At 35.2% G+C, this 19,004-nt stretch overlaps 4 protein-coding genes and 1 long non-coding RNA gene across 6 annotated transcripts; 4 read left to right on the forward strand and 1 right to left on the reverse strand.

The window, feature by feature from the left end:
- The first annotated feature begins 1,701 nt into the window (after positions 1-1,701).
- Positions 1,702-6,025, forward strand: LOC108196048 (nuclear transcription factor Y subunit C-9-like). 2 transcript variants are annotated; one of them, XM_017363119.2, is made up of 3 exons: positions 1,702-1,936; positions 2,024-2,062; positions 5,062-6,025. In XM_017363119.2, exon 3 carries the CDS (start codon positions 5,095-5,097, stop codon positions 5,869-5,871), a length of 777 nt encoding a protein of 258 aa, XP_017218608.1. In that variant the 5' UTR covers positions 1,702-1,936; positions 2,024-2,062; positions 5,062-5,094; the 3' UTR covers positions 5,872-6,025. The 2 variants fall into 2 exon arrangements, with proteins under 2 accessions (XP_017218608.1, XP_063938422.1); XM_064082352.1 differs by having other exon boundaries at positions 1,713-1,936; positions 5,067-6,025.
- Positions 6,026-6,111: 86 nt separating this feature from the next.
- LOC108196046 (protein trichome birefringence-like 10) lies at positions 6,112-8,762 on the forward strand. The gene is made up of 4 exons (XM_017363117.2): positions 6,112-6,970; positions 7,375-7,764; positions 7,953-8,111; positions 8,211-8,762. Exons 1-4 carry the CDS (start codon positions 6,525-6,527, stop codon positions 8,575-8,577), a joined length of 1,362 nt encoding a protein of 453 aa, XP_017218606.1. The 5' UTR covers positions 6,112-6,524; the 3' UTR covers positions 8,578-8,762.
- LOC135148085 (uncharacterized) lies at positions 8,004-9,210 on the reverse strand. Its single transcript, XR_010285966.1, has 2 exons — positions 9,070-9,210; positions 8,004-8,581 (listed from the first exon to the last, which is right to left on the reverse strand). It is a non-coding gene; the product is annotated as an uncharacterized LOC135148085 (long non-coding RNA).
- A 426-nt stretch (positions 9,211-9,636) lies between these two features.
- Positions 9,637-11,913, forward strand: LOC108196047 (alpha-amylase). The gene is made up of 4 exons (XM_017363118.2): positions 9,637-9,735; positions 9,861-9,993; positions 10,728-11,530; positions 11,619-11,913. Exons 1-4 carry the CDS (start codon positions 9,643-9,645, stop codon positions 11,883-11,885), a joined length of 1,296 nt encoding a protein of 431 aa, XP_017218607.1. The 5' UTR covers positions 9,637-9,642; the 3' UTR covers positions 11,886-11,913.
- A 675-nt stretch (positions 11,914-12,588) lies between these two features.
- Positions 12,589-18,780, forward strand: LOC108193284 (NEDD8-activating enzyme E1 catalytic subunit-like). Its single transcript, XM_017359880.2, has 9 exons — positions 12,589-12,796; positions 12,920-13,083; positions 13,955-14,157; positions 14,611-14,843; positions 14,956-15,018; positions 15,105-15,161; positions 15,264-15,385; positions 16,122-16,239; positions 18,243-18,780. The coding sequence occupies exons 1-9, from the start codon at positions 12,698-12,700 to the stop codon at positions 18,528-18,530; spliced, it is 1,347 nt and encodes a 448-aa protein (XP_017215369.1). The 5' UTR covers positions 12,589-12,697; the 3' UTR covers positions 18,531-18,780.
- Positions 18,781-19,004: the final 224 nt, after the last annotated feature.

Here is a 19,004-nt window from a genome sequence, read left to right on the forward strand (position 1 = left end):
TTCTCCGCTCTTCATCATTCATCCCCTCTAGTGATTAATCATCTTCGCTCTTCCATCTTCTCTCATATTTATTAGTTTTATTAATAAAACAAAGATTTAATCCTTTTGGGTGAATTCTTGTTGAGTACCTTGTTATCAAGGTCGTGCCCATCTTTTTGGGATGTTTGTGTCTGTTTTGATGTTTATGTGTGTTTTGTTATGGGTCTCGGTAACGTTTCTAAGAAGGAGTTACATGATATTTTGGATAATCTGTAAAACTTGTATCAGATATGGCACGGTGGTGAATATTGTAAGAGCTCACCTTTCACGACATAAAATTGTTCATCTTTTGGTGTCATTTGTTGATCCAATATCGGTTGTTGTAACTGATAATTCTGAACATTGGGCTACAGATGCTGCTGCTTATGTGAAGGTCAATTGCGCTGCTACTATGTTCACGTTGGATTGTTCGAGATTTGATTGTACTACTTTTTAATTTAAAGAATTTTAATATTCTATTTGCTAAACGATCTGAAAACAAAGCGGCTATATGTTTAGCTCGTTTTTTGTTTCTTAATCAGGTTGTAATTGACAGTTGGAGGGTTTGTCTCGGCTGAGTTTCAGTTATTTATTAAATTCTTCGCTTTTCGCAAAAAAAAAAAAACATGATTTGAGCGTGCTTGCAGTTATTGATAAATTTTACTCCAGTGTTTAAGACTTCATTAAAAAAATAATTATATAACTTAATTTTAAAGAAAATTGTTTTTGAACAAAAATGTAAATATTAAATTTTTATTTAGAAGAAAAAATTAATTTTTTCTATGACATCAGATTTTATAATAATTTAAAAATACATGACCAGTCCTCTATCTCAAATATACAGTGAGGGAGTAGTGTGGTAAAAATGGGACTTAGATTTTATCAATGAAGTTACAAAACAAGAATTAATCAGACTTTAAAAGGAAAAAAAATCTTATCGGAAAATATATGAGTTTGTTTGGTTGATTTTAAAATTTTGAATTGACAATTTAAAATATTTATTTAGATAATTTTGACTTATTAATGATTTATTGAGTATTAAAATAATAGTAGTAAAAGTGAAAGTGATTTATAAGTAACTTATGACTTATAAATAATTTTTATAAATAAAAGATTAAGTCACCAGAAAAACATCTCCAACTAATTTTCGATTTTAAGTCAATTTTCACTTTAAATAAATTTCAGACTTATTATATAAATAAATATTTTTAGTTTAAAATATAAACAAATTTTTTTTGAAAAACAAAAGATTTTATTAATATCAAGCGCAAACTCAGTCAGGATAAACCGCCGAACTGTCAACTACAATCTGATTGTGAAACAAAGAACGAACTAAACAAATATTCATTTTGTTTTTAGATCGCTTAACAAATAGAATATTTATATTCGTTGATCTAAAAACTAAGCTTACATCAATTATGAAATTAGTACCATCGCAATTGACATTCACGTAAGTATAATCTGTAACTCACCCAATGTTACCAATCAAATACTGAAGCAGCAAACGTAGTCTAGGAGTTAAAATGCATACAAACATACTCATCATCAGTCACAACTCGCAAGCAATTATACTGTTGCATTAGTGGAACAAGGGAAGAGACAACAAAATGGGATCTTGGGAGAATAGTGTTGAAGTCATCACAGGTCACTGTCCAGTCACAGACACACTAACATTAACATTAACATTAATCTATCTATCTAAACAAACTTTGTTTCAGAGTCTATCTATCTATCCATCTGACCAAACTTTACACTTTCTTCCCAACTTAACCACTTTCTAATTTAAGGTCGCGCCTGTATCTGTATCTGTATCTGTCAACTCACTCCCCACTTTCATTCAATGCTTCCCATCTTATGCTAACAATCAATCTCTCCGTATTTCATTTCCCTGCCAATCTGCAACTTTGCTACGCTGTCGGTGTGTTCATTTTTATTTTTCACTTTCATTTTATTCTCTCTTTTTTATTTATTATCTCTGCTTATCTTTATTCCATTTCTGGACCAGGATCCAGAACTCAGAGCAGCTGGGCTATTTTAATTTAAGGTACTGTACTACTATTTCTTTCTTATGTATTTTGTTCTTTGCTATGTAAGCTTCTGTGTGTTTGATTAGCAGAGCAGATCATTTGTGAGGATATGTTGCCAAGTTCATTAATATTTTTTAAGCTTTTAAGCACCTATGTATGTACTTAATGATACAAGCAGTTTGTTTGGCATGATGGGTTGTAAAATTGAATCAATTTTACTCGCGGGTTTTGTGTTTCTTGAATGGACGCTGATTTTTAGTTGTAGGTCTGGACGATATTAGGTTTTTCAAGAATTTTCCGCTTCCTACATGTTCATGCCTATTGATTGTATTCGTAATTGGTTAAGTTTAATCAATCAATCATTTATGGGAGATAGTTTGTTACTAGGCGAGCTGATTTTTTCTAGTCCGTGTGTCCAAAAATATAGGATTAGGAGTGTAATCAATAAAAGTTTAGATAAGTAATTTGTAGAAGGAATGAGCAAAGATAGTTAGGTACAGAAGAATGAAAGAATGAAAGTAGAGGTTGTGAGAGAGGAGTGAGATATCTTGAGCATGGGGAAAAAGTTTAATGCATTATTGTTCCTCTATTATCGCTCTAGTGATTGTCCCACTCTGTTAATAATTCCGACATTTTCTTTGCATACCAACACCCATGTCTGGCTATTGTTACAGACAAGGGTGATGAAAAATTAGAACCGGAGATGGAAGCCTTATCTAGTCTGACCAGCTTTTGCTTAGTTGGAATTTCTATGCTTCCTCAGTGATAAGAATTAGTCAATGTCTTACAACATGGAAGTATATAGTTTGGAAGGGTTCTTATAGGCTTGTAAAAGTATAATGTTTGTATTTAATGTATATTATTTCTACAGTTGAGTAGTTCACTTCAACATTCAACCTTATAATCTCTTGTTTAAGCCTCACACGCAGGAAGTAGTTTTTGATTTTTGTACAACTTTAGAAAAGATAAAATCTAGGGACGTCCTATCTTCCTATTGATAGAACTCAAAACTGTGAATCAGTCTGTATAATTTCTTATAGGATATCTACATAAGTAGTTACATTTACATATCATCTTAGTAGTCATTGAAATTAATGTACCCACTAGTATGTGGTGTAGGCTAGATATCTGTGCACTGTCGAAGTAAGAAAATCTAGATCGAACCCATGGATTTGGATCATATACCAAAGCTCTGATATAACTGTCAAGCCTCCAAGTATTCTGGAAAGTTGACCGTGTTAGTCTTTTGTGAAAATTTTTGAATGTGACAGTAAGAAGGTTATTGTGCTGACTGAGGTTTAATTATATTCATTAGTCACTAGAGTATTCTTATTTTGTTGGTTATTGTCTCATGATTTGGATAGTGAAATTATCATGTTTACTTATATAGTTATATTAGATATTAAATGTAGTAATTACATGTATATGAACAACCTGTTACTAGAGTATTCTTATTTTGTTGGTTATTGTCTCATGATTTGGATAGTGAAATTATCATGTTTACTTATATAGTTATATTAGATATTAAATGTAGTAATTACATGTATATGAACAACCTGTTAATTTTTTACGACTATTTACGACTAGTTGGGCGACTTGTTGACTAGCCTTCTTAAATGCACTAAGACGAGTTGTGCTCACTTTAAGTTTTGTGACTTCTAGACCTCCACCTAATATTTAATCTCTGCCTCTGAGGGTCTGAATACTTATTTGTTCACATCTAACCTCTCCGTTTCCACAGATCCTCAATTTAATTTCCGACATGTTCTTTACTTGTTAATGAGTTATAAAATGAGATGTAATATAATTACTTATAGTAAAGATGGGGGAGATATCTCTAACAAGAAAAATGTAAAGGGGATCACAGATTATCTGTTGGGGAGGTGCTGTTTGATACTATATCAGCCTCAATCTTTTCGTTTTTTCAGCATCTTCACTTTGTATTGTAAGTTTTCACAACAATTTTGGATTTTCAGTATATGATAATCATTATTCTTACATTTAGAATTACTTTCTGACATATTGAAATGTAATGTTCTCAATCAATTTATATAGGGAAGTGGTTTTTAGAGAATCCTAAATACAATAGGCACCATTTGTACTTCTCTTTACCAAGACTTTAATTTCTTTCTTGAATATATTACATTCTTTTAGTCTAACAGTCTCCTCCCTAGACTTGAACGTTGCAGTTCTACATAATATATAATTCCACTCCACCAAAATATACTATTTCCCTCCTAAAGCAGGTTTACATACATTCTCTCTTTATATGTAATAGTCTTCATCTTATTTTGCCTCTTTTATAAATGTTGTGTATGTACATCATGTAAATTAATATTTTCAAACTGACAATTCTGAGTGAGTTGCGCGACAAAATATGTAGCTCTGGCTCAGAAGCCTCTGGGTACTTTAATTATAGTATATGCAGTAGTATAATACATTAATTGTATATTTGACATGTTTCAAAATCTGTGTTGAGCAGACTATCATACTTGTCCTAGACATATTAAGATGGAGACATATCTTTATTTTTTGGTTGTTGAGCTGTGCTCCAAATTGATAATCTGGCTCTATAAATTGATGTTATACAAATCAGGAATTCAACATATTTGCTTTTAGATGTGTAACTGATGGAAAACTTAGTTATAAGTTACAACAGTGGAAAAACTCGTTATAAAGTAAATTAATGAATCAGTAGTAGCGAGTCAGAAGTATTTTCCGATCATAGTACCAGGTCATCTCATTGTCTATATTGCCAATATGAATGAACAAACAAGAGTGAGATGTCTGAAACTGTACTTTTAAGACGATCTAGTTATCGTTTATATTGCTACATGTATGTTGTTCCTTGATTATATTACTTATGTTGTAGGCTTGTTGCAGCTCGTGATGTGTGTATGTTTACCATCTTATGCATCTTTAGAAGTTGGCACAAGTTTAAATTTCAAATTATGTAATACTTTTCTATTATTTGTTTTTATCCTAATGATAGATATCTTTGCTTTTGGATGTGTAGTGTAGCACTCCTAGGAAGTCTATAACTGGAAAAATGGATCAGCAAGGGCATGGACAGCCCCCGGGAATGGGAGTGGGCAGCGCAGCTCAGATGCAATATGGTGTGCCAGCCTATCAAGCTAACCAGGTGATTGGATCCACTACTCCTGCATCAGCCGGGACAATCCAGTCCCCACAGGCAGCAGGTCTTTCATCTTCTCCGGCTCAGTTTGCACAACATCAACTTGCTTATCAGCAAATCCACCAGCAGCAGCAGCAACAATTGCAGCAACAGCTCCAGAGTTTTTGGGCAAACCAGTACCAAGAAATCGAGCAGGTAACTGATTTTAAGAACCATAGTTTACCATTGGCTAGGATCAAGAAGATCATGAAAGCAGATGAGGATGTTAGGATGATATCAGCTGAAGCTCCAGTGATATTTGCCCGTGCCTGCGAGATGTTCATTCTCGAGTTAACACTAAGGTCTTGGAATCACACTGAGGAGAACAAAAGGAGGACACTTCAAAAGAATGACATTGCGGCAGCCATTACAAGAACTGATATATTTGATTTCTTGGTTGATATTGTTCCAAGGGAAGACTTAAAAGATGAGGTTCTCGCTGCAACAATCCCAAGAGGACCCCTTCCCGCAGGAGGTCCAGCCGAGGGCCTTCCATACTATTACATGCCTCCACAGCATGCTGCCCAGGTTGGTTCTTCAGGTATGTACATGGGTAAGCCTGTGGATCAAGCCCTTTACGGCCAGCAGCCCCGTCCCTACATGCCACCGCAGATGTGGCCACAACCACCTCAACCTCCCGAAGAATCTTAAGCATATAAGATATCTATGCAACACTAGGCTGCATGAGTGTAATAACTAGCTTGTATTAACATAATACTCTGTTCAAAATTCTCAGCACCATGTGAACCAACTCTACACTCACTGTTTTATCAGTTACAACTATGTAATGATTGTCTTCTGCTAATTGCTTCCATAATCAATGATCAAGCTTTAGTACTGTATAATAACGGTATAGGTGCTTTTGCATGACGTCATAAATACCCCACGTTCATCCACAATAAAGTGTAGATGAAAAAGTAAAAAAAATAAAATAATTATTATGATTTTTCACTTTTTATTGTAACCGTTACAACTTGCAGCACTTTTGTCTCTCCTGCACACGAGACCCACATACACTAATTAAACGCACCCACGCATTTGAGTGCATGAGAGTTATTAAGCCCTGTCTCTCTTATCTGCAGTTATTTACATATAAGTGACTTTTCATTAGCTTCTGCATTTTCATAACTCCTCTCTTCTCAAATGTGTTCTTAACATGTGATTTGTACTTGTACATGCACACCCCATGCATTTTTCATCATCTCATTTCACTTTCTCACCAAATACACACACACACACACAACTTCCATGTTTATGTCACCTATATTTGTTAACTACAATTTTTTCTGATCAAGATACAAGATATGTCTAAGTGCTCATGTCAAGCGGAGTTGGATACAATGCCTTGTACATATAATTTCAAGAAAGTAAAGAGCCATCTTAGGCTTTTCGAGCCTTCGGTTAGAATTTTGTTTGTGATATTTGTTACAGTTCTGGTTACATGTTGCTTTCTTTACTTGAACTATGGAGATTTATCCAAAGGGTTGCAGCTGTCGATGCAAGCTGAGAAGTTTTCGGGGTTGAGATTTCATAGGGATGGTGGTTCGCGTAGAAAGATTGAATTTTTGAGTGAAAAGGGTGGTTCTTGTGATGTGTTTGAGGGTGGTTGGGTGTGGGATGAAAGCTATCCATTGTATCAGTCCAGAGACTGTAAGTTTTTGGATGAGGGGTTTAGGTGTTCGGAGAATGGCCGTCCTGATTTTTTCTACACAAAGTGGCGATGGCAACCTAAAGCTTGTGAACTGCCCAGGTTCTTCATCTTTTCTCCTACTTGCAAGAATTTATATTGAAGAATTTAAAAGTTAAAACTCAAAGTTTAAATCTTATCTTAATTTTGGGAACTACTGAAAATTTTGGGTTTATAATGTTGAGCAATCATATTAGAAATTTAGAAGAATACAAAGTATGGCTGTTTTTTCTTTCTGTACTCTCTTGTACTCTTGTTCACATGCTTGCTTCTTTTTAGTGTAAGTTCCCGTGAACTTATGGACCACAAATCCGTTCTATCAGTTGTTGGAAAAGGTGGTTAAGCTCTATTATTAGTTTTGTAATATTTTGCTCTGATAACATCATACACTCATCATTTATGCCTGTCCTCCCATAAGGTAGCTTTGTATATTTTGAAGAATAATGTATCGGGTGATTTGACTCCAGATTTGATGCAAAATTAATGTTGGAGAAGCTGCGGAACAAGAGGTTAGTTTTTGTGGGAGATTCGATTGGGAGAAACCAATGGGAGTCCCTGCTCTGCATGCTATCTTCTGCAGTTGCCAACAAGGGATCGATTTATGAAGTTAATGGCAAACCAATTACGAAGCACAAGGGGTTCTTGGTCTTCAAGTTTGAGGAATACAATTGCACAGTTGAGTACTATAGGGCTCCATTTCTTGTGTCACAGGGCAGACCTCCTGCTAAATCTCCATCGAATGTAAGAAGTACCCTGAAATTGGATCAGGTAGATTGGAGCTATTTTAAATGGAGGGATGCGGATATTTTGGTTTTCAACACGGGGCATTGGTGGAATTTCGAGAAGACTACTAGAATGTACGTTCATTTAACACAAGTACTATGAGATGATCAACTCTCATTCTCTTTTCATTTCAACTGGGAGGGGGATATGAGAATTGAAGCTGAGTTCATTTTTAACATTGGGGAATTCGCCTCTATATCGTATCTTTGATTTGTTATATCATATATTGTGTTTGTTCTAAATAATCTTTATAACTGATCAGGGGTTGTTACTTCCAAGAAGGAAGAGAAATAAAGATGGAGATGCAAATAGATGCTGCATATCGGAAGTCCTTAGATACTGTCATAGGCTTTATACAGCGGGAAGTAAATACAAACAAGACTCAAGTCTTTTTTCGCACATATTCCCCTGTACATTTCAGGTTTGCTGCAAGTCCACGTTTTGGTTTGATTGTCTAATTTCCTACTCTTTTCTATGTACAAAAGTTAAGCCTAAACTAAAGATGATGTTGATGATACAGAGGCGGGGATTGGAGACATGGCGGAGGCTGCCACGAGGAGAAACTGCCAGAACCAGACACGTACAAAGTGCCATCTTACAGTTTAGGAAACTACAACATATTTAAAGAAGTGTTATCATCCCAGTTGAGCAAATCGCACGGTAGCCAATTAGAAGTGCTAGATGTTAGTAATATGACATCAAGAAGAAAAGATGGACATTCATCTATTTATTATCTTGTCCCCCATTCGTCTCACAGTAGACAGGACTGCAGCCACTGGTGCCTACCTGGAGTTCCGGATTCATGGAATGAGCTACTCTACGCTCTTTTTCTAAAGCGAGAGGCGTCTCTCGTCATGAATTCATCTAAGATGTGGACAACTTCATGACTGCCTGCAATAGGATATGTTTGACATAGAAATGAAGATACAAAAAAAAATTATGAAGACCATAACAGATGGTTTTACAGAGTATATTACCAACAGCAGAGTAGGGTATGTTATATGATTACTCTCTTTTTTTTTTAATGGTTGATTTGTAAGCTTTACATACAAACAAACATCAATGGTCTCAAGCTGCATCTCCTTTCCAGAAATACGAATTTTTGTTTGGTTAACTTTGAAATACTAAACCATGTAAGAAAGAAACAATGACAGAATGTAGGGAAAGTAAGTCATGATCCATATAAGTTGATGGATTTTGTGAGATTCCATCGAACAATTAGTTATATCCAGACGCGGATATAGTATGAAATCTGTCATCTGTATGTGATTTAGACGGTCTACTTAATCAACAAATGCGAAAAAATAATGTAACATTCCTTACCCTTATTCTGAGGAAAGGAATATGTACAAGATGGAGATGTAGTTTAAAAGAAATACCTGAAGTGGAAAAGCAGGTCCAGTAAAAACTTAGAAAGCAACTAGCTTAGAAATGTCCCAGCTGCCGACACCTGGGCAGAATCTTAAAGCTTACAAGTTTTACTTAGTCGCGCAAAAAGGGATAAGGATTGATTACTCACCATAACGACTGGCTTTCTTCCGGAACTCAAACACAGCAAATCAAACTTGCTTCCATCAATCCTTCAAGAAAAGTATGTCATCTGTTCATTTCAAGTAATTAGTAGATGAGTAGCAAGTGTCACGTTGTTTGCCGTTTGTTCCACGTACTTATTCGTTCGTTCCTTGCGGATCATGCCATGATTGAGACTTGATTCCATTTTATCTGCCTAAATCACACATTTATTAAGCCTGTGCAAATGATTTTTTTTACTGTAATACAGCTAAGAAAGATTAAAGTCGTATAATACAAACATAGTGAATAGTCCAATACAAAAGTCTACAATCTTATCTTAACATACTCAAACACATACAGTAATTTCTGAAAAAATCCCTTAAAACTCATACTTGATGGATTTACTATGACTTGTGTTGTTTCTGAAGAAAGAGAAAGCGATGCCAACTTTTGCCACTTTCCCCTCTCTTCTATGTCTTTTTTTCTTGATTCTCCACACCTTTGCAGCACCAAGTCCTACGTTGTTGTTTCAGGTACATGACTACTTTCACTAATAACTCTTTAGCTCTTTTTTAATTTCTTACACTTTTTGTGTTGTATTAGTATTAGTATTAGTAGTAAGTTTATATATGAGAGATTTTGTTGATTTTCTTATAAGGGATTCAACTGGGACTCGTGCAACAAGCAAGGAGGGTGGTACAATTATTTGATCAACTCTGTCTCTCATCTCGCTGCTGCTGGGGTTACCCATGTTTGGCTCCCACCACCTTCTCAATCCGTCGCCCCCCAAGGTGGAAATTATCTTTCTCTCTGTTTTACTTTTTTTACATATTGTCGATTTTAGAAATTCAAGGAATGAGAGTTTTAACTGATAGGATTTATTCTCTTCGATTGATGTGATTATGTGGTATGTAATTGATCTGAATTTCGTTTACATTCATCTTTTGTATCTTTGGTTTGTAGGCTGTTCTTTTTAAATTTTCTGCCTCATCTCGTTTACTATCATGCTTTCATTATAAGAATTTAAAAAACAATTGACTGTGCATAGAACCTACAGTTTCTTGGTGTTCTATATACTCTATCATACCATATATGTCTATGCTAATATGAGCTCGTTATATATGTTTTAATTTGTTATTTCAAAATTTAGACTTTGGATTATGTATGCACTTTTGTGCCTAAAATCAACAGCCTTCCTTTGATTTATTTTGATTAGTAGTCGAGCACAAACTTGGCTAATTTTGACATAGCTAGAATGACTTGGCCTTGTGAAAGGTTGTAGCTTAGCTCTTAAAATCGCATGGACCAGGTTTTCAATTCCCTCCTTTATATTAGTAGATTGTCCGTCCTCAGGTTTGTACCTAGCTAATTCAACTGAAATGAACCTATTATCTCTATATAGGAATAAGAGGTTTCTAAATCTGGATTAACTTCAGATAAGTTAATAGGTGACGAGCATGTGGTTTAATTTTGTTTCTCAGCCATTTGAAGTCTCATTGCCCAATGTTTCCTCTCTTTTGTTCAGGATATCTACCAGGAAGGCTCTATGATCTAAATGTGTCTGCATATGGAAACGAGGGTGAACTAAAAGCACTGGTTAAGGCTTTCAACGACAAGGGAATTAAATGCATTGCTGACATAGTAATAAATCATAGATGTGCAGAGAAGAAAGATAGCCGAGGTATATGGTGCATTTTTGAGGGAGGAACCGCTGATGATCGCCTTGACTGGGGCCCCTCCTATATTTGCAGAGATGATACAGCATATTCTAATGGCAAGGGGAACCTAGATACTGGCCTGGACTTTTCAGGAGCTCCGGATATTGACCATCTCAATCTGAGGGTTCAAAGAGAGTTATCAGATTGGATGAATTGGCTCAAAACAGAAATTGGATTTGATGGCTGGAGATTTGATTTTGTGAGGGGATATTCTCCAAGTATTACCAAGATCTATATGCAAAATACATCCCCAGAGTTTGCTGTTGGCGAGTACTGGGATAGCCTTTCCTACGGGCCAGATGGAAAACCAAACTATAACCAAGACAATCACCGCAATGCACTGGCTCAATGGGTTCAAACTGGCGGTGGTGTTGTCACAGCATTTGATTTCACAACTAAAGGGATCCTTCAAGCTGCTGTACAAGGGGAGTTGTGGAGAATGAAGGACTCAAATGGAAACCCTCCAGGTTTCGTCGGAATTTCACCAGGGAATGCTGTGACCTTCATTGATAATCATGATACTTTCTCTCAGAAGATGTGGCCATTCCCATCTGACAAAGTAATGCAAGGATACGCATACATCCTCACTCATCCAGGGATTCCGTCAATTGTAAGTTGTACATAATTATTACCATTTTATATTTCTTCGGATTGGTTTTGCATCTTAACTGACAGTAGTTGGTTAACATTATTTGCAGTTTTATGACCACTTCTTTGATTGGGGATTGAAGGACGCCATCTCGAAAATAACAGCAATCAGAATAAGGAATGCAATCAGTGAAACAAGCAGTGTGCAGATAGTAGCTTCTGACGCTGATCTCTATGTAGCGAAAATTGATGATAAAATATATGTTAAGATTGGATCAAGGTATGATGTAGGAGACCTTGTTCCACCAAATTATAAAGTATCTACCTCTGGAACTGACTATTGTGTATGGGAGAAAATTAAGAACCAGTATATATAATACTAAGATTTAAGGTTGTTGGATTGGATGCATTCTTTTCAAGTTTATTTGTAGACCTGACACTTTCTAACTCAAAGGTTTTCATCTGTACATCCAGTACTTGTTTGATTAAGGTTTTAACTCTGAACTTCACATAACTGCACACAAAATTTTAAAATTTATTTTATATGAAAGATCAAACTTCAAAGTTTAAATAATATATACACAAAAATGTACATATCCAATCCAGTGATATGTTAAAATTTGGATACAAGGTGATAGTTTGATCATATATATCAATCTCTTCCATCCCAAATTCAAATTGAAATGCAAAGTGGATAGCTTAATCCTAAATACTGATATTCAAAGATAAACTAGCTCATTTTGAACACATGATTTAAAGTACATCCATCACCTATTTTCGTAATTTAATTTTTTCCTAAATAGAATTTCATACTTAAATTTTTATTTATAAGGAATTTTTTTAAATATTTTTTGTAAATATGATATCAATACATATTAACCTATATACCATGATGAACGAGTTTATCTGATCTCTGACCAAATGATCATATATTATTTGTAAATAAAATAATATTTTAATTTTGATAATATAATATAAAATTATACTACTTATTTAATAATATAAGCAATCAAAATTTGAAAATCAATAAATTTAAGCAACTCAAAATGGATATAAAGATTTTAGTATTCCTGCTTGAATAAAAAGGAAAACATATAAATTGCAAACAGGTCTGAACTCAGAATCAGACCATCTACACCGTAATCATCAAAGTCAGCTTAGCTTTGTCTAATCTGCTACTGGTACTCTAATGGCCAAGCAAATAAGCTGTAGTAGATCACGTGACCTCGACAAGCTTCTCCTCCGTTCCGGCAATCTTGTGGGCCCCACCTTCGATCCCGGCACCGACGTAGATTCTTTAACCCCTTTTTCTTTGAGGACTATTGTCAAACTCTTAGTGGGCACTGTTTTTATGCTATATTTTTTTGCTGTTTTGGTTTAATTTTTGATTTTTTATTGATGGGTTTTGTAGTTGAGGAATGATCTTCAAGAGTATGCTAAAGTTTTGGTGGTTGGAGCGGGTGGATTGGGTTGTGAGTTGCTTAAAGATTTGGCCTTTTCGGGGTTTAAGAATCTCGAAGTTATAGATATGGACCGGATTGATGTTTCTAATTTGAATCGGCAGTTTTTGTTCAGGTTTGGTGGTGACTTGATTTTTTCGTGTAGCTGATGTAAATTATGGATATTTGTAGTTCCTAAAAATAGGGGTCATTGTGCAACCTGAGAAGTTTGGTGGTCTTGTTTGTGTATAAATGAAAACATTAGTATATAATGTACTGTTTTTTTTATGATCGAAGATTAATTATTCCATTAACTCAATTGTATTAATTCATAATGCCAAGATTGGAATATTGTTATGTATAAGTTAAGGGATAGAATTTTTAATTTTTATTCTTACTTGGGGGCGTTTTGATGGCGAGTGGGAATGAGAATCGGGAATGGGAATGGGTAAGGGGTGTGTAAGGAACAACTTACCCACCAAGTAGGATTGAGGTTTCCGTTCCATTCAAAAAAGTTACTAATTTAAACACCAACACATGGGTTTGAGGTTCCGATTCCCGTTAATTGGGCTCATTAACCATGATCTGAACGCCCCCGTAATTGCTCTTATAGTATAAGATGGTATTGTAAGTTAGAACCTTGCACCAGATAATAGGCTTTGACTTACAGTATTTTAAGGGCGAAATTTATAATTTAACTTTATTTTATTTTATTGACATTACTGAATCAAAATTACTATGCATTGATCTTGTGGATCTGAGTTCCTCTGTGTTCGTCCGTTGTTCCCTTCACTTTCTCTGCTTACTCTGAGTAGTGAATAACTTGATGTTTAAAATAAACAGCTAGGAGCCCTTCATGGTATTATCCAATCGTTTTAGGATATATTTAGTTGGTGCTTGATGTTTCTGTGTGTTAATGGATTTTTTATTCCCCGAGGTGCTTGCACAATATTTTTTAATGTTTCCAAGTAGTAGGAATAATGCCGATTTTTATATGTTCTATGCAGGTTTCATGATGTTGGAAAGCCAAAGGCTGAAGTGGCAGCAGAACGAGTTATGGAAAGAGTCAATGGTGTGAATATCGTGCCACATTTTTGTCGCATTGAGGACAAAGAGCTGGATTTTTACAATGACTTTAGCATTATTGCTCTTGGTCTTGATTCTGTTGAGGCCCGAAGCTACATAAATTCCGTTGTTTGTAGTTTTCTAGGTGAGTCTATATCATCCTGCGGGTTTGCTGCTGAAGGTTAACATATAATTGAAATAGGACCCTTCATATGTTTGCAACTAGAGTTTTTCTAAAGTGTATTTCTTGTAAATTTGTAATGTGCAAGTTTGAATATAGCACAATTTAGAATAATCTAATAAGGTTGCAAATAAAGTTATTCTATTGTTGCATTGATCTTTACGTTAGTATCTTAGGTATGATGATGATAATGTTAGGTTAAGAAAAGAATTAGATTAATACTAACTACCAACAAAGAGAGAATTCGAAGGAGTAAACAAAAGATAAATGCTTTGAGTCCACAAGAAACAATTGCAAGTCAATTACTATTATGATGCTCCTTCTTATTAGTACGATTAATTCATTTGTATATTTATTGTATGAACTGTCCTCTTTCAACATCATCGTGCTTCCCTGATCTGGTGTTCAAAAATTTAGAGTACGATGCTGATGACAATCCACGAGAGGAAACAATAAAACCTATGGTAGATGGTGGAACTGAAGGGTTTAAGGGCCATGCGAGGGTTATTATGCCTGGGATCACACCATGCTTTGAATGTACTATCTGGCTCTTCCCTCCACAAGTCAAGTTTCCTTTATGTACTCTTGCTGAAACCCCTAGAACTGCTGCTCATTGTATTGAATACGCCCATCTAATTAAGTGGGATGAGGTAAAATACTTTGTATGTTCCGTCTTGTTACTGTACTCTCCTTTTTCAGTCCTTTTTGGAGGAGGCAACTTTGGAAAGATGGCCCTATTATACTATTTGTTCATATTTGCAGGTCCATGATGGTAAAACTTTTGATCCAGATGACCCAGAGCATATGCAATGGATCTATTCAGAGGTTGATTAGTAAATATATGTTTATATCTTCTCTTTGTTGCCTGAAATTATTACTGTGTTATACTAACATATACCCCAAATAAATAGGCTGTGAAGAGAGCTGAGCTTTTTGGCATTCCAGGTGTTACCTATACTCTTACTCAGGTACGGTACTATCAGCAATTCTCTACTGTTTCCAGAAAAATGTTTTCTAATCATGGCACAATTTTACATTGAATTTTAGCATCATCTGTCTTTGTGTTACAGGGTGTGGTAAAGAACATCATACCTGCTATAGCTTCCACCAATGCAATCATATCAGCTGCATGTGCTTTGGAAACCTTGAAGATTGCATCTGGGTGCAGTAAAACACTATCGAATTACTTGACGTACGTCAACTTAATTATGTTTAGACAATTTATATGTGTTTTCTGATATCACTAGCTTTCTTTATCCCCTCACCTGTGTATGTATCCTTCTATTCCTGTTGCATTGCTTTGAATTGAGCCCTTGGTGAGAGTTGAAACCTAGAGTTGGTCACAACAAACCCATTACCTTTCGTGTCACTCAGTTTTCATGTGCTGGCTTTGATATTCTATTTTCTAAGCATGCTTCCCTAAACTATACTATGAGAAATAGATAATTGTGTCTGTGGAGGGAGGGAGCTACTGCAGCTGTAAACGAGTACACAAAATCTTTTTCCCCTCCCTGCAAAGTATTTGAATTCTTTTTTCTTTGTTACAATACTCTGATTGTTTCATTAATCTACTGTGACCGTAAACAAGTAGACAAATTCTTGATTTTTCCCTTATTCTCCTTGAAATGTATGTGTGATATCTTTTTCATTGGTAACAATTCCCTGATTGTTCCATTAATCTCCACAGAAAGTATTTGTAGTATCTTTTTCTCTAGTCACTAAAGTTTTATGCGGTTGTGCAAAAGTGGGCTCTTTTTTTGCCGAGAGATTGTGTCTGTACTCTCTAGGCTTTAGGGATATAAGATTAACCAGGTAACTTACATCAGAGATCTTGAAATGCAAATGAACAGATTATCAACATTCATTTTGATTTTGTTGCTCCTGGAAACTTTCATGTCTTTGCTAAACTTCACCTGTTTTAATCGCAGGTACAATGGTGTTGATGGCTTGCACACTAAAGTGACTGAGTTTGAGAAGGACAAGGATTGTCTTGTTTGTGGCCCTGGAATTCTTATTGAGCTGGACACTACAATCTCCTTAAAGAAGGTATTTGTTATTGCTCAACTGTTGTCATTTCCTTTTCTTTTTTTAGCTATAGCTTTATCAGAAACTTAAGTGAAACGGCAAGAACCACTTCGTCGCCCTATCCCCTGATGTACTGCTTTTGAGTGTCCAGTTTAATGCCAGCTTGTCCTTTGAGAAATACCGACTCGGCTGAAGTCAGGCAATTTCAATAAAAAAACACTTAACTATTAATTTCTGCGTGCCTTCATATGCTATCTTCAGAAGATTTTTTGTGCTGAAATTGGCTAGTAATCGTCCTTTAGTCTAATCCCCAATAAATTCTCAGTTGTCTAAGCTGGCATTTATATCTTGGATCCGTTTTCAATCTTTTTTTTCCTACAAAGAACTTCAGAACCCAGCATATTATTACTCTGAATTTTTTCACTATTTTTAATTAAGATCAGTTAGAGTTTATCAGAAAATGATAGGCAAGTTAGTCAAGTTACTGTCATGTGAAGGATTTGGTAGCTATCTATGTAATGCGCCTACTTGAGTCTCTTAGGCCCCATTTGATAACAAGTGAATGAGTGGATTGCTGGCTCATTCAGAACCTCGTCCCGTTAAGATCATTTGTTTAGCAGTTATTTCAACTAGACGATACAAGAAAAGCGCTGGACGACAGAGCCTAACTTACCTTCACTCAATCGTCCAGCTAATAATCCTCCTCTACTCCTCTTCTCTCTTTGATAACAATAATAATTACTGCCACATTTTTTCCCTTTTAAAAATCGTTTGAATAATGTTTTTTTATATACTTGTTTGTTGTTGAATATATAAATATTTTTTTAAGATGTCAAATTTACCAATTTTCTTATAACCTTTTTTAATTTATGTTTTATTAATATATAAATTAAAATGGAGGAAAAAGTGATGAATGAACAAGAGAATAAATTTTTTATTAATAAAAATGAATACAGAACCGAAAGAAGGCTCCTACAAATATAACGTTAGTCATTTACAGGAATATATTTAAAAATAATCACCATCCAGATAAATTTAAATAATTATTAACAAATAACAATCATTCATTCAGAAATTCAGATTAACTATTCATCCAGATTTCCCGTCATTCAGAATCAGCTATCCAGATTTAACAAATGACCCCTTAGTGCCGCAGGTTTTGTCATTCTTTTGTCAGGCTTCTATTTTTATATCTCCCTAACCTTGGGTTAGATGTCATTTGTTGGACAAAATTACAATTATTTAGTAGTTTCTTTCAGAATTCCCTCCAAACATGGAAAAATTATCGAAATCATTAATAATTAAACGGTTTTTCTATGGTGTGCCCATGGGCACATGTTAAGCGCGGAAATTTTTGTGTTTAGATCATTTTGATTGGCTACTACTTCTTAATAATGGTGGACCCTCTGCAAATACACCAACCACACCAATGAAAATGATCTAAATACAAAAATTTCCGTGCTTAGCATGTGCCCATGGGCACACACTAGACAAACCCATAATTAAATTCTTTTAGAAGAAGCTTCATTATGTACACCTTGTTGCAAGTCCATCTGTGAAACAAGTTTGAATAACTTTTCTGCTCTAGCAGATTAGGTTATGGTTCTGGAAATTAGATTATATGTGTATATATGGTCAGTGATGACAACTTATTATAATACGATAAAGAGAAGAGTAATGGGCTTTATCTGTTTCTTTGAACTACAATTTGGGTACAGCACACGTGTATAGATGTATTCTCTTGATCAACAAATTCTCCAATTCATTGATAATTTTTAATAAGCCTCGGTTTGGATTCGCTGTCCATGTTCCCCAAGCATGTTTTTTTGTCAACCTGTCACAAGTTGGTTTCTCACAAAGAAGATAATTCTACTCTATTAATATGACTGCCTAATGAGAATCTCTATTTTTTATGCTTCTCTTTGGGTGGTAACTTACAGGAGCACACTGTCATCTTCTCGTCTATTGTTTTCCAATTTTGTGGATAGCTAAGCAATTCTCTCACAATGTCTTGGTTTTAACAGTTTATCGATCAACTAGAAGATCACCCGAAGCTGCTTTTATCCAGAGTTAGTGTTTCATACAGAGGTAAGAATTTGTACATGCAGGCACCCGCAGTACTAGAAGAGATGACTCGCTCAAACTTGGATAAACCACTACACGAGCTGATGGATAAATGTCCAAAAGACATCGTCCATGTCACTGGAGCAGCGGGCAAAAGCGGCTCAAAGCAATCATGTTTAAGGAAGCTGCGAGTTGTTTTCAAGGTAAATGACGGAGTGATTGATATGGATGTGGCCAATGGGGCATAGAACACACAGTTATACCATAACTGGTTTGGGTAGGTTTTAGAATAGTATTATAGACCAAGCAAAAGAAATCTAACATGAGCCTAGGAAAGTTCTCGTCACTTTTGGAAGTTTTGAAATTTTCAATCAGCTGTGTAGTTATATCTGTCTCGTATATAGAATTCAATCAAGATTAATCATATTTGACGCATTGCTGCATGGAATTCGTCCGGGAAGAAAGAAAATATATTCTAGATCCTAAACTTCTCATGAACCTACTTGTATTTTTCTTTTCATGTGCCTACTTGTGTTTTTTTCCTCTTCCTCTTCCTTTTCCTCGTAGCAAGTCTGTTCCTCATTGTAGCCGCATTCTCGCAAGGAATCAGGAAGAAAGGAAAGAAAGTAAATGGTGCATATACAAACCTCTTTTATCTTATAAACTTACTATATGCAAACATCTCTAATGTGAAATAGCCGGCTTTATAAGAAAGAAAGAAA

Source organism: Daucus carota, chromosome 7, assembly GCF_001625215.2.
Source record: "Daucus carota subsp. sativus chromosome 7, DH1 v3.0, whole genome shotgun sequence".
In the NCBI taxonomy this organism is placed as follows: Eukaryota; Viridiplantae; Streptophyta; class Magnoliopsida; order Apiales; family Apiaceae; genus Daucus; species Daucus carota.